Source organism: Ischnura elegans, chromosome 11 (assembly GCF_921293095.1).
Source record: "Ischnura elegans chromosome 11, ioIscEleg1.1, whole genome shotgun sequence".
Classification (NCBI taxonomy): domain Eukaryota; kingdom Metazoa; phylum Arthropoda; class Insecta; order Odonata; family Coenagrionidae; genus Ischnura; species Ischnura elegans.
The window spans coordinates 27607009-27621343 of record NC_060256.1 but is presented as its reverse complement, the minus strand read 5'-3'; the positions used below and the strand labels follow the sequence as shown (position 1 = coordinate 27621343).

The following is a 14335-nucleotide window of genomic DNA, read 5'->3' as shown; positions in this document are numbered from 1 at the left end:
GTTACAGGGGAAGAATTAAGAGGAGGTTAAAATGTAGGTGAAATGTGTATTGGTGAGTTTTTACAAGAAATGCCTCTGCCCATGTATACCTGAACATGAACCTGCGTTTTCATGGTAAGAAAGAAACAAGTCATGGTAAATCAACCTCGTCTCAAACTGATATGCATATAATATCAGATGGCCGGAATACGTCGGAAAGCTTAGAATAAAAATAATACCCCTGCATTTAGAATAACTCATCATCTTACTTGGTGCAAACTCGTTACAGAGATAACGGGTCAGGATAATTGCAAATAAGGATTTGATGAAATAATCCTTTGCTAGTGTGGTGACAAAGTCAGAGAAATGGGATACTTTCCCCTCGTGAGACCTCATTTAGAGTACCCTGCAACTGCAGTGTAGGGGATACTCTGTATGAAGACTTAATTAATGATATGGAGCGTCCATATTGAATACGGGAAAGGCTATTTAGCGATTGATATGATATTTTAGATAGTGTTACGAATCTACTGTGACAATTAGAGAGGAAATTACGGTGTGAACGTTCTTTAAATATTTGGATCAAAAGTTGAGATAAATTTCAGGGTGAAATATTTATAAGTGACATCGAGGGTATTTTGACTGACCCTACATGCTACAGTACACTGGAAATAAACATGAAATCGTGGGAATAGGTGTATTGTAGAACGAAGAAATTCAAAATGTTATTCGCCCTGAGAAGAATAATAGATGACAACAGAATGTACCGTGATTTATTAACTAGCCTTTCGTAAGAACGTTTATTTTATTAGTAGATAACTTACCAAATAATACCGAATAATTTGCTCAACAGATAAAACAGGTCGATTCGTGCGTTACAGCTATTCTTGAGTACAATTAGTTGTCATAAGCAATTTTTGTATCCTCTACATTTTTTGTTATAATAATTTCCATTTGGTTTTCAGATTAGCTGCGTCGAATTCGTTTTCAGGATGACGTTTCGAGGCCTATGCCGGCCACAATATCAGATCAGGTCTGATTTCTGAGCATCCCACCTGAAATACTCAGACTTGATCTGAAAATGTGACCAGCATAGACCACGGAACGTCGAAAGCGCTGTGAAAGCCTCAAGTAGAAATTTTATTTACATTTTGTAGTATTTTGGTCTGATTTGGGTATTTTTGTAAAAAAATTAGTACTATTCTATGCATAATCTTGCCTTAATGCTTAGATATTTTTGCTTTTTGGTGCTGCCATATGAATCGGATAGCAACCCCACCTAATATGTGCTTCTCTGAGTAGTCTAATTCCATCCTATTATAGCTGATTGCAATGAATTATGCATTGCATGCAATTAATTATGTAATTAAATAAAATAAAGTCATATTTTATAATTATTATACATGTAAAGGTGAGCCCAAATTCTGTCTTAGCAAAATGAATGTTGCACACATGCTGAGAGCTATTACCCGCCACATAAATGCAAGATCCATTGTGTCTGCACCTTCATGCAACTTATTGCATGTAGAGGAGAAATACAATCCCTCTGCCAAACTCCCTAAATGTTGAGGAATTCTTCTCAGGTTCTCAACCAGGTTAATTCAGCCGTCTAGGCCGATGTTTCGGAAATGCATGCATGTGTGAAAGTGGACTTTCATTGAGTAACAGTCAAGATGGAACGGTCAACAGAATGGAAGACAAGTCGTCCTCCAAAACGTCGGACTATCCGAATTAATTATACTGGTTCAGAACCCGGGAAGAATTCCTCAAATTTATTCACCAGGAGAAGTAAAAATCCCTTGAGGTTGCTTGGAGGGCAATATGTTGATATGGATTCTATTAATTATTATTCCAAGGATGAAAAATTCCTGCTTATTAAAGTGCAAAGAAAGTTCAGTTTTCAAGAGAGTTTGAAATTTTAATTTAAAAACTAGATTTATGCATTTTATTGGAATTTAATTTGTGGATTTTGTTTGATTATGAAAGATTGCAATAAAAGTTTAGTTTTTTTGTGAGAAAACTATCAAAAATTTTCAAAAACTGTTACTTTGGAATCTTAAATCAATAGTTTCTATGCAAATGTTAACATTTTCTGTTCAAATATTATTTCTTTTGGGTTGAATTTACCTCTTCTACTTGCCTCTGTCTTTCCTTGGCTGCCGAGCGGTGAAGCTGTGGGTGACTTGGCTCGGAGACCTGCCGGGGTTCGAAGTTGGGCCTTGAGGGCGACTCAGGAGTCTCAGCCTGTTGGTGGTGTGGTGAATGTTGTGTTGCCGGTTGGACTCGTTGTTGGTGAGTGCGCGAATAACCACAGATCCCGCCTCCATTTATATACAAGACTCCATATCCATACTGACGCACTCTGGGCGTGGGACGAATTTCCTTAGCAAGTTTTTTTTTCATATTATATCCTTGCCGTCCCTAGCGATCACAAGGGGTACCAAACAGCGAGGTTGAAACTAATTTTTTTTTTAATACCGTGGTTAATTATTTTTTCCATCGAGTGATTTGCATGTCTTTGCGAGGACGTTATGAAAAAAATGAGATGTTAACGAGGTCGTCTCCTCTTTAGGGAAGGATGACAGGTTTGAAAGGGCGTGGTTGATTAGGAGAAGGCATACAGGGTTTTCCAATAACCCTGGAAGGGGTAAGTGGGAAAGAAGATGGGAGATGAGTTTGAAGCCTGATGACCAAAGGACACCCACGCGATAATTTTTCCAGCGACTTTCTCATTTCCACCGTTTTTATCTTGGGATACAACATCCTTCATCTCCACCTAAGATCGACAGGTCTTGCGAGGAATAGCATGATTTTATGCCTCCTTAGAACATAAATACCATGGGAAATACCATGCTTTCTATCATGGTCAACACCTAGTATACCCGAACGTTTGAAATGTCAAAGATCGCATTGTTCAGGCTTAAGTGGACGCATAACGATAATTTTTGTTATTGATAAATCGTGTTTAACGTATGTTTTATCGAGAAATTTTCAGGATAAGTAGAGTATACTCGGTTAAAATTTTTCTGTGCCTGTACTACGGTATAAAAACGTATATCTGAGAAAATGATGAAAATGTAACAGATGAAATCATCAGGAATGAGATACCGGCAAATTTTGGCATCCGACCGCTTTGTATGGCATATATATTTCAAGAGGAAGGCACCAGTGTTATAAAGGAATAATTAGTCACAAAAAACCGTTTGAGCTAAAGAAAAAATGCGTCCACGTAAGTAGATCAGTTCGAGAAAAGAAATATTTGTTATTTTCATGAAATATTTTCATTTAATTTTTACCTCATCAGGCGACGGCCACAAAAATAGGCATTCTAAGCCTATGCGATATCTTAAAATTTCATTTGGAAATTCATATTTTCTACATATGCATATGGTGGTATGTGTGTAAGTATACGAAAAATATATATTTATGTTATATTATAGAAGTATTTTTAGAAAAACCTGGTATAATGTTTTTAAATACCTTAGGAATGATATAAAGATAGTTATTGAGCTATCAGAAATTGAATGAAGTGAAAATGATCCTTTGATCAGCGAAAATCTAAGATTTAAATTTAAAATTTCTAATTAAATACTTATGCGTTGAGTCATTCAAAATCCGTATAACCTAATATTACATTTTAGCATCGACGGATATAGTTCATGATAACGAAAAGTATTTAATAACATCTCCAGAAAGTATATTTTTAATTTCGGAGGTGAGTACCAATCTCTTGAAGGACTGACTATATGGGGTCATAATCTACCTCTGAATTTGAATATTGTCAATTATTTTAACTGATTGTTAGTCTGGGAATAATTTATATCTAGAGCTATAATATTCCAAATATTTCCTTAAATGTATCTTGAAATGAGTAAACATAAAGTTCTTAGAAGATTGGAGGAGAATATAAGTACGAAGCCGGTTTTTTTTTATGGTTGATCGACGTTATATAAGTGCCTTTTGAAATATATCCTTTACAGGTTTCATAAAGTATCCTTCTCACTCTTTTTAATGGCTGTTTTGCACGGGGCAAGTCATTGCGCAGGTTAGAACTGATATACCGTTGAATTTTCGAGAATGCGAGCTTGGAATGAAAGCTGAGGCTATTTTTGCGTATCGAATATAAGCATTCTCGCATATGTTCCAGCAATTCACCGCTTTACACGACGCAAGTTTGATTGCACCATTGTTCATGTGTCAGATTGCGCAATTACGTGATCCGTGTAAAACGGTGTGAATGATTCTTCATTAGGCAGTCGATATATTTCGTCTTGATTATTTTTCCTCAGTACCACATCCCTTATACATATATGCAGCCCTTGTGGTGACTTACTCACTCATTGATACAAATTCCCGACCACTTCTAGAAGAACTGGGGAACTGAAATTTGGCACACGTGCGGGGAACCGGAAATGATCCGGACGAAAAATCCGAAAACCGGAAGTTTCCACCACATGTCGTTGCTAGGACGACAAAATGGCCGAAATCGCGCATTTTCGGGGGACGGTTTTTCGGTTTTTATTTTACTGCGCGCGAACTATGCGTGCCATATATCTATATATGTATAGATATATGAAGATATGAGATATGAAAGAGGATGTCTGTTTGTCTGTCCGCTTTGCGTTTCCATACGGCTGCACGGATTGCAACCAAAATTAGTACGTTGGTGCATCTCGTGCTCTAAAAGTCCTTGCTGCTACATCTGGTTGTGTCCAAAATCATCCTTTGCGTCATTTTCTCTTACCGTTTGTTACGTCACATCATAAAATTCTGTGGTTGGGCATCCTGCCGGGTAGGCACAACTCTTGGCACGCTCAATGGGAAAGCATAACACCGGTCAACATTGAAAAAACTTTTTTACTGAAAATACCTTATTCTTGAGTTTTTTAAAGTTGCTGAATCCAAATATGATGGTTTTAAAGTTGTATCACCCACCATTTATTCACATTTTAGAGTTAAATTTATTAAATCAAGCAATATTTTTAGAATTTAACAGATTTTTTATAGTTTTTTATAATAAAATTGAAAAAGTAGTTCTAATGAACGAAGATAAAGGGGATTACTGTTGGTACTTCACCGACAAGTTCAGCAAGCGATTCATCGCAGAAAAAGCTACACAAGAAGCTTCAAGGAAAAAAGGGAAAGAAAATGTAGACCAATTCCAGTTGACAAGTGAACCCTGTATTATCACGCTGTAGTACATACAAGCAATTTTATCACGATGTAGTGAACAGTAAATACAAACAATTTTATGATGTAACTAAGTGTTTCATTGATTTCCCTGTATACGTTATATATTGAGCTTGAAATAGTACCATACTTATTCTTAATACCTTATTATTATTATAAATATTATTAAAAATGCATGAATAATGCATCCTTGAAAACTTTTTAATTTAAATAGCTGATCTTTATAGACTAAATATTAAATGCATATTGCTTGGAAATTATGGGTGATACAAAGAAAACTAAGGCCAGGTTTGGATTCGGCACATCAAAATCTATAAAGATCAGCTATTAAAATAAAAAATTTTTCAATCTAAATTTTTTTGTTGGCTTGTGTAATTCATGTGAACATGAATTTCAAGTTCCAAGATTCCCACTTCTCTAGGCACTATCCTTCCCTAGCAACACCGGGCGGCTTGCTAGTAATTAATGTTTCCTCTCTTCACATCTCTGCTGTTGTCGAAAGAAATTTACAGTTATTTTAGGAAACTATGTTGAAAAGGTAATTACATGTATCTACTAGCTGAATAGGTACTTCTGTAGAGTTGATACCACGAAAAAAGGTATTATGAATCTTTTCAAAAGGCTTCTCTTTTCTTAAAATCTTCTCGAAACATCTTCGTTACTCATTTCAAGATTAATTGTATATTCACCATACCTCGGGAGTACCACATTGAGAAAATTTCCATCCTTGATTTTCCTTCTTTTTTTCATAGAAAATTTCTGTCCGTCATCTAGAAATTTATTCTACATCTGTTTTCGATGGATTGTTTCCTTGCACTTATTTTCATACAAGCTGTAAATTCCCGTATTTTTAGAACGTCCTCATCATATAATGAATGTCCTTCGTCGAATTTCCGTCGAATTTGTTTGGTCCATCCAGTTCACCAGGCAATAGATTTCAATTCCTATAGGCTATGTTTTTCTGAAAAAAATTTAAACTTTGTAAAATTCCAATAAAATATTTATTCATTGGCCGTCCACGCTTTCAGCTGTTGATAGAAGTTTTCAAGGTCTCTGTCTAATCTGCGTGTCCTTAAAAATAGCTGATAAGAGTGGAATCTATTAATAAATGTCCTAATAAAATTTTACTAATAAAATTCGAGGAATCAAGTGAGACGGAGTGGAATTGATTCATAATGAAACAATGACTTGCAATTTTCCACAAAAATAAAATTTAATTCGACTCGAGTTTCGATGTTACAGTTGTACCTTGACAATGATGTAGTAATATCGAAACTCGAGTCGAATTAAATTTTATTTTTGTGGAAAATTGCAAGTCATTGTTCAATTATAAATCTTACTAAATTGAATTTCATTTATGTCGTTATAAATGTACTCAAATTAGTGCGTTAAAGTGCATATGTTGATTTTTTTTCCTTAGGCGTTTCTAAAATTGAGATAAGTTTTAAGATTAAGATAAATTGGCAATCAAAATTTTCCATTTCTGATGCTTGGGCGTTCGAGATTAAAATTCGGCGTTGATAATAGCATTCCTGATTGGTCACCATGAGTGGCAACGCGAGGTTCGAGACTTACAATTGGTGGTTCTTGGAGAGACCTCTGAGGTATTAACGTGAATCCAGATTAAGCTTGTGATCCGATTCACATTTCTTAGTCATACTGATCTTCCGGATGTTCTGTGTTCCTAGTTAACGTACGTGTTGTATAAATCGTCGATTTTACTGCAATCGGAGGATTCCGAAGGCACGTAAACAGTTGTATATTTCATCAACGCATATGATTATTAGTAAACTTGAGAAATAATGTTAACATTGAAAAGATTTGTTAATATTATTTTTCAGACATTTTACTACTCGGAATTGCGAGTACAGTAATTGTCCATTGGTGAAATATAATACACAGTATGATTGACGAAGGATTTGGTGCTTTCCCGGCGAATGCTGTTGATAAAATCTTCACGGGTAATCAGCCGGGTAAGGATGGACATTGCTGCCAACGTTTCGATGGCCTTCTCTGCCATCGTCTTCAGGGCGAAGACGATGGCAGAGAAGGCCATTGAAACGTTGGCAGCAATGTCCATCCTTACCCGGCTGATTACCCGTGAAGATTTTATCAACACAGTATGATTATTATAGTAGTCTAAACTGTAATTAGATTCACCTCTTTGCAGAATGCCTTTTTGAATACCCTGACTATTCTCCTAGCTATATATTTCTTCTTTAGTTGTTTATTTCTCTCTGTGATCAGTTTCTTTTTCGTGACGTCCAGAGTGACATCACGTGAGTAGGGGCTTTGGGAGTTTTTGTTGTCAAGGGTTCTGATTCAGTAATTCTTCGTGAAAGGACCTTGATTTTTTTCTTTCCATATGTGAATCTGAAACGTTTTTCTTCCCTGTTCTGTTTGCTCTAACCGTGAATCACGGAAGAAGATATCATGGGGCGATAAATAGTATGGATTTTATGACTGAATGGAGAGATAAACTCTATGAAAGACATCGACGGATCTGAGAAACTACTCTGTACAATTTTAATACCGTTTGTGCGGCAGTTTCCCGTTAGTTATTCAAACGAATGATAGATGGCGTCCAGTTACCCGCTAATACGTTTTTCTCATACGCCACAGTGTTCTGAAGGTTATTTTACTTTAAGGTAGTTAGAGAGGCATCAGCTGAAGTCAAATGATGTACTCGGGCTACCTATTATTTACGCAAAATAGACGCAAAAAAAATTAAGCAAAAGAAAACAAAATAAGGAATGAAATGTGAGAGCAATTTTGCACCTCTGCACAATTCAAACGTGAATAATGATTATTTAAAGTTATTTACAGTAGTAAACTTGACTAGTTTCTACACTGCTTCGAACCTTTGCACACTGAACTGTTGACACACCTTGACTAAAATTCACTTATTGACTTAAGGGGTAAATCCTAAATATATATATTTATTAATAAACAAAAGATATGTTAGACGTATGTAAAAGCCGGAATACTAAATATATTTGCGTAATTTTGGCGAAGTAGGTGGAGTGGTTTTCGTTTAGAGATGATAGTACCAGAGATTCCTAGCCGCCTTACCAGTTTCAGAAAGCTTTTCGCAAATATCTTTCTTGCATTATCAATGACTAATACATTCCCGTACATATTAAGATTTTCTACAATTTTTTTATAATGAGGGCCGTCTCAACGACTTCTTGTTACAAACAGCTTCGCTACCTCGGATAACCCGTACTTCTCCGTAAGGGCCCACGTTAAATTATCCTAATTTTACCGTCAAATATCTCAAAAATGGCTGATGGTAATCCCTTTTTTCTTTGAATCGTTGTAAGTGCGGCTTTCAAAGAATATGTGATCAAAGTTTCATCAAATTCTTGTCACTTTTACCGAGGCACTGTAAGTACCTTAATTGTTTTGAATAATTTGTTTGCTAATTTTTACTTGTAAAATGGCCTTCCTGTTCTAAAATGCTATTGAATTGGCCATAAATGTCAGCATCTCCCTTTTAGGCGGTGGTATCCCTATGCGCCAAGGTTGGGGAATCACCATGGTAACCAATAGCTTAACAACACCATCACTCTGCAGAAGAATGACGTAAACACCGAACGACGGTATCCGCTATTCTGGAACGCTGATGCGACGCTCTGAACCATTTTAATATTCATAAGGCCGTCCGTTAATTTATATCATGGGAAAATTTTTCAATTTTCTGCTCTCAACGGATCGTGTGGAGTTGGGCGGGACATTTTGCGCAGCACACAATGTACTTGAGGGGTAGATAATGAATTTCCCCAAAGACTTCTGCATCAAAACCCACTTTATTCCAGGAAATGCACGAGGTTGACCTATCCCCAAGCAGAGAAAGCTGGCTGGGTGGTTGAGTGATCATTATTTTTAAGTACATTTTGATGTCACACGGCTGGATCTGTTCTTCGTGCGGTCGAAGTACTGCATAATCTTGTAGTTTTGCAACTTTTATTTCGATAGAAGTATTAAGAATGATGTCAACAGAAGAATTAACAAGCATTTATATATAAATACATAAACCAGGTACAAACGAGGAAGGTATTATCCTGTTCAACTGCCATACCGAAGTCGCAGGATCGAGTCCCGCCTGGATTCGGAAAGAAATTTGAAATTTTGTTTCATTACCTACGCTTAAATTGATTTACCAATTTTCCATTTGGAAAAATAGTTTTAAATTTTCTCAATGAATGGAGGCTAAGATGTTAATGTAATCCTTATTCACCTATCACCTAATCAGTATCCAAGCTTAAATCTCCGGGTGTGGGATAGCTTACATTAAACTTTTTGGCCAATTTCAGATTGTTTTAAAAAAATAGCTGTTTTTGCCTTTTTTATTTTATTTTTATTTCAACTGTTGTTATCGATCAGCAGGTTATTTAATTTCATTATCTCCCTTAAGAGAAATTCTTTCCTCCTCAGAAAGTGGAACGTCATATTGCTATCTTATCTGCAACACTCCTATCTGAGCCGTGGATGCATTAGCAATGGTAAGAAAGTAGCGTGATCTAACTTTTCCTGGAAAGATATAATCCTAATTTTGATTGTTTCTACCTTTTCACTGCGAGGTATTTGCCGATATACTGCGTATTAAGTTCACCTCATTGGTTATATTCTTGGATGTGATCGTTACTACGTTCACCAAACTAGCTCGTATCCGTCTGAACTCAGAATTGAAAAGAGAAAGTGAGTGGACGCAGAGCGTTTAGATTAAAAGCATAGATTTTAAATCTATCGATCTTCACCTATCGATTCTACCCATAGCCTCCCTCCTAAGTTTTTCCCTATTACCCAGTGCGTCTTTCCATCTAGTTTACGCTCACTCCTGTGGCCATTCGAAACCTAGAAGGTCTTTGGCCTCACCAACTAGGCGCCTCCACATTCTACGGTCTCTTGCCATATCCACCTGGGCTCCCATCTTTCTCACATCCTTCTTAACTTCATCGTCCCAGCGCATTCTTGGTCTTCCTACTGGTATTTTGCCTTCGAGTTTGCCTTCCAGAACTTGTTTCAGCATTGTGTCCTGACTTATTCTATGTTAGCGGCCCAGCCATCTTATTCTCTTGCTTTTAATTATTCCCACGATATCTGGTCCTTTGTATACGTCTCTTAACTCTTTGCTCTTCCTAATTCTACATCTTTCTCCTTCCTTCATTGGGCCGAATATTCTTCTTAATACCTTGTTTTAAAAAATTATGAGCTTCTTTTGTGCTACGTTTGTAAAAGCCCATGCTTCAGAGCCATATGATAATATTGGCATGACTATTGTTTTATATATTCTAAGTTTTGTTTTATTTGACAAGAGTATATTTTTAAATAGTTTTACCAAGCTCCCAAATGATCTTTCAGCTGTTGCTATTTGGGAGTTTATTTCTACATCTTCTTTATTGTTGTTCGTTAGTATCATTCCTAAATATTTAAATTGGTTAGTTTTTAAAATTTATATTAAAATACTGTTTACTGTCCATCTAGTTTAGCCGATCTATTATTAAAGTATTGTACCGATTATGGTAGGTTTCCATGGAGTACTTGAGAAGAATTCTGGGATCCTCTCTCCCAATCAACCACTTCCCTCTTATATTCACAATAAGGCCTACTCCCTTTCATTCTATCTAAAAATGCTATTCTTTTTCATTGCCTCCCTCACTTATCCAATATTCTAGCCTCTACATTTACTTTATATTATAGCCTAAGACTGTTTTCAACATCCCCTCCCCTCTCAGTACTTGGTCCATCCATACCCTCTGTCTCATCCGTATTTAATCTAGAGGCTGCCTCTCCTCACCCACAATGTCCTGCACTTCGTCGTTCCTCCTTCTCTCCGTTCACATCACCTCCATTCTCCTCCAGACCCACATATCGAACGCCTCCAATCTTCTTAAAGAATTGTTAAGCGCGAGAGTAGTGAAAATTTTATGCTCAGTTAATATCTAACTCCGACTATTCTCCGAGAGTGATATGTTTCTGCAAAGTGTATTGCTAAGGAAGCACTGGTACTTACATTGGTATTATAATCTTAAGACATGATTCCACGGTGGATTAAAACGTTTGAGTCAGTGTCAAAATGTATTTACGCGTGAATGAACACAAAAATGACAAAAAGTTTAGTTAGAAATATCAAATTCTGATGAAATTTATCAAATTTTTCCGTTCATATGGAAATTGAATTTCCAAGCCAGATTGATATATTCCATAAAAATGGCCACAGCAGCTCGATAATAGCTTCTAAAATCAAATGGATAATAATAGGGACGTTTCGTGCGCATATGAAAGATTATTCAACCAGAAAAATATTGTTCTGAATGAAAATAATAAAATTGGGAGCTTAATTATTTGTATCAAAGTTTGAGAATATTTAACAAAACTACTCCCTATCACACCAGCTTGATAGTTTTTATCAAATCTTTTTTCCATGTACCGTGAAACTTCTCAACTTGTGCGAATGTAGGAACATAAAATAGAACCTGATTTAACTTGGCTCATGCATGCGTACATGTTACATTTGATATATATATAAGTCACGCTCGCTCCTCTATGTGGCTGCACGATGTGAAAAAACAGTATAAGGTTACGATTACTATGCCTGCGAATCCTGACGAGTACCTGCGTCCGAATTTTTCCAAACAAACAAACGCCTGTTTTACAATGACAGTGTTTATGCTGTCAGCGACTACCACGTCAGAACATGCACGAGGTCGTCAGAGGTAAGGGAGCGATCAAATAAGTTTAATTTTTTCGCGGAGTCAGCGTCTGTTTTGGGTGTTTTATTAGAGTTGTTGTTTTATTGGTGAGTTGAATTTCGAGTGATTTGGTTATTTCACTATGGATAAGGTTTTCGTACGAGAACAAGTGTTTGTCGAAAATGAAAGACAAAAAATATCAAAACAGAGATATTTCTCAGCAAAAATAACTTCATCAACGGACTTTCAAGAAAATATAACTCATCAAATTCTTCCATCTTTACAGTGCGGCAGACTGACAACGAGAATATCAGAAAAGCGCACAGTGTAACCATCTTGTTTATACGAGGATTTTAGACGCACTTGTCATAAAAAAATTTCGTCAGATCTCGTATGCATAGTAATCGTAGCCTTACTATGAAGTTATTCCGAGCTCAGAAACATACGAGATTCTATCCCTCGAATGAGATGAAAAAATGGTCGTGTAATTCAGACTTTAACTTACCGATTAACCATATCTTTTTTTGTCCTGGCAGCTTTAATTTTTTTCTGGATGGATTAACAAGTTAAAGCAATGACCCCGTTGCTTCTGGTTTCATTGAGCCAAATTTTATTCTGAGACAGAACTTTCAGGTACTTTAACCATCACATTCAGGTCAAGACTCAAAACGAGAACACTAAAGTAATCTGAAAATCAACGCCGAGGAAAACTACAACTTTTTCAAAAAGAGCGGGCAAACTTTACTCCGTCTAATTTTGGTTGGGTTTTAAACGATTGCCTTATTTATTCCTTACAAAGTGTCAAGAGCGAGTATGGGTCCTAAAATGAAATTGCTATTCTTAAGCAAAGTTTCAGTAACAAGAAAAATAATAGAAACTATACCTTTATTTTTGCTTAAGTTGAATTTGTTATGAAGGTATTGTTGTACCGACAAATATTCTTTATTTAGCCCTAAGTAAGAAACCTATTGAAGTTCGAAACATTGGTGCAAAAGTTTCAAACAAACACACGCTTAAAATAGTCACTTCATGAGAGGATCTATACTCACTATGCAGAATAATATATAGGATTTTTCGTTATTTTATGCACGTCAAGAGTCACTTTAGGGAGGAAGAATTTGTTCTTATCCCAATGGAATCCTCAAGTCATTTAAGCCGTTGAATTCGAATTCATCAACTCATATCTCATTTCAGAGTGCTCTTTTCGAGATCCTTCATTGCAAAATTGCCATTTTTGATATATTTCACGAATTTTGTAATTACTTACTCCTATCTAATCTATCGACTCAAGCGGCTCGTTTGATCGTATCTTGCGTCGAAAGGAATCACAGCAATTAGGCATCGGTATCCGAGGTTTTGATCATCGTATCGGCGGCTAAAAACTTCCAGTCGCTTTGTTGAAGACGACGGTGACCCTTCTAAAAGACAAAGCATCAAGCCAATATTAAATCCTCACTCTCTCTAACGGCGTCTTTTCTCTCCTCTGGAATTGAGAAACAAACAGTTATCATTAGCTGCCGCCTTGAAAATATTTTTGGATGGGGATCGCGAAGAAAAATTCATTAAAGATAATATAATACAATAAGAAATTTTATCTTGCCTTGATCCAAGTTTGGTGAAATTTTATCAATATGTTTTCCAGATGTGACGGAAACTTTGCTAAATCTGTTTTGTTGCCATGGTAGTTATCAAATGGCTTTCGTTTGGGCTGTGATTGAGACCCGCTGCCAAATCTTTAGCTCAGACCTCGCACAAAGTTCGTGAGAAGCATATGACTATGTGTGTAAACAATAATAATTTGCGGCCTTGATAGCTAATTTTTGAAGCAATTTAACGTATACTACGGTCTGCAGAAGTTATCACATCGATAGCCCTGTAAGCCTACCTTATTTTAAGCTCATATATATCTGACCAGAGACCCGAAACGCCGTGCGGGAAAATAATATATGTGCTTTAATATTAGAACACCCTATATATGGATTGTCATGTAATGTTAGTTTTATAGTTGTTTAGTATATAATTTTGGTTCATGGAATAAAAAAATTGATCATATTCTGAGACTGAGTATTTAACAAAATTAATTTAACAATGTAAAACAAAAACTAGAAAGGGCGTTTTTTCAATATTTTGCATATTTAATTAGTCGGTCTTGTCTATAAAGTAAGCCATTAATGATGACTATGTGACAAAGTGGTGTAAAATAAAAGAGGATTTACATCATTTACATCAAGGCATTTTTTGGCAAAATGCGAAAAACGCACGTTTTTTCATGTAACGGTTCGAAGTACCTCATTTTTTTAAGGGTTAATTGTGTTTTTCAACAGCTTATACGCAATGCAGTTGTTCTCAAATATCTTTTGAATGAAGCCTCCTGATTAATTGAGAGGCCCATGAATATCAAATGGCAATCTTAGTTAAGGTTGTCGAGTGGAAAATCGAGAAATTCATACCTCAAATTCTTTTAAGTAGCA

General features: G+C 36.1%; 1 protein-coding gene across 1 annotated transcript in view; it reads right to left on the bottom strand.

Annotated features, from left to right (window-relative positions):
• Positions 1-2382, bottom strand: part of LOC124167596 — a 41008-nt gene extending 38626 nt beyond the window's left edge. The window contains exon 1 of the mRNA XM_046545576.1: positions 2107-2382. Coding sequence (XP_046401532.1) covers positions 2107-2382 — 276 coding nt within the window. The remainder of the gene's footprint in view (positions 1-2106) is intronic.
• Between the last annotated feature and the right edge of the window lie 11953 nt (positions 2383-14335).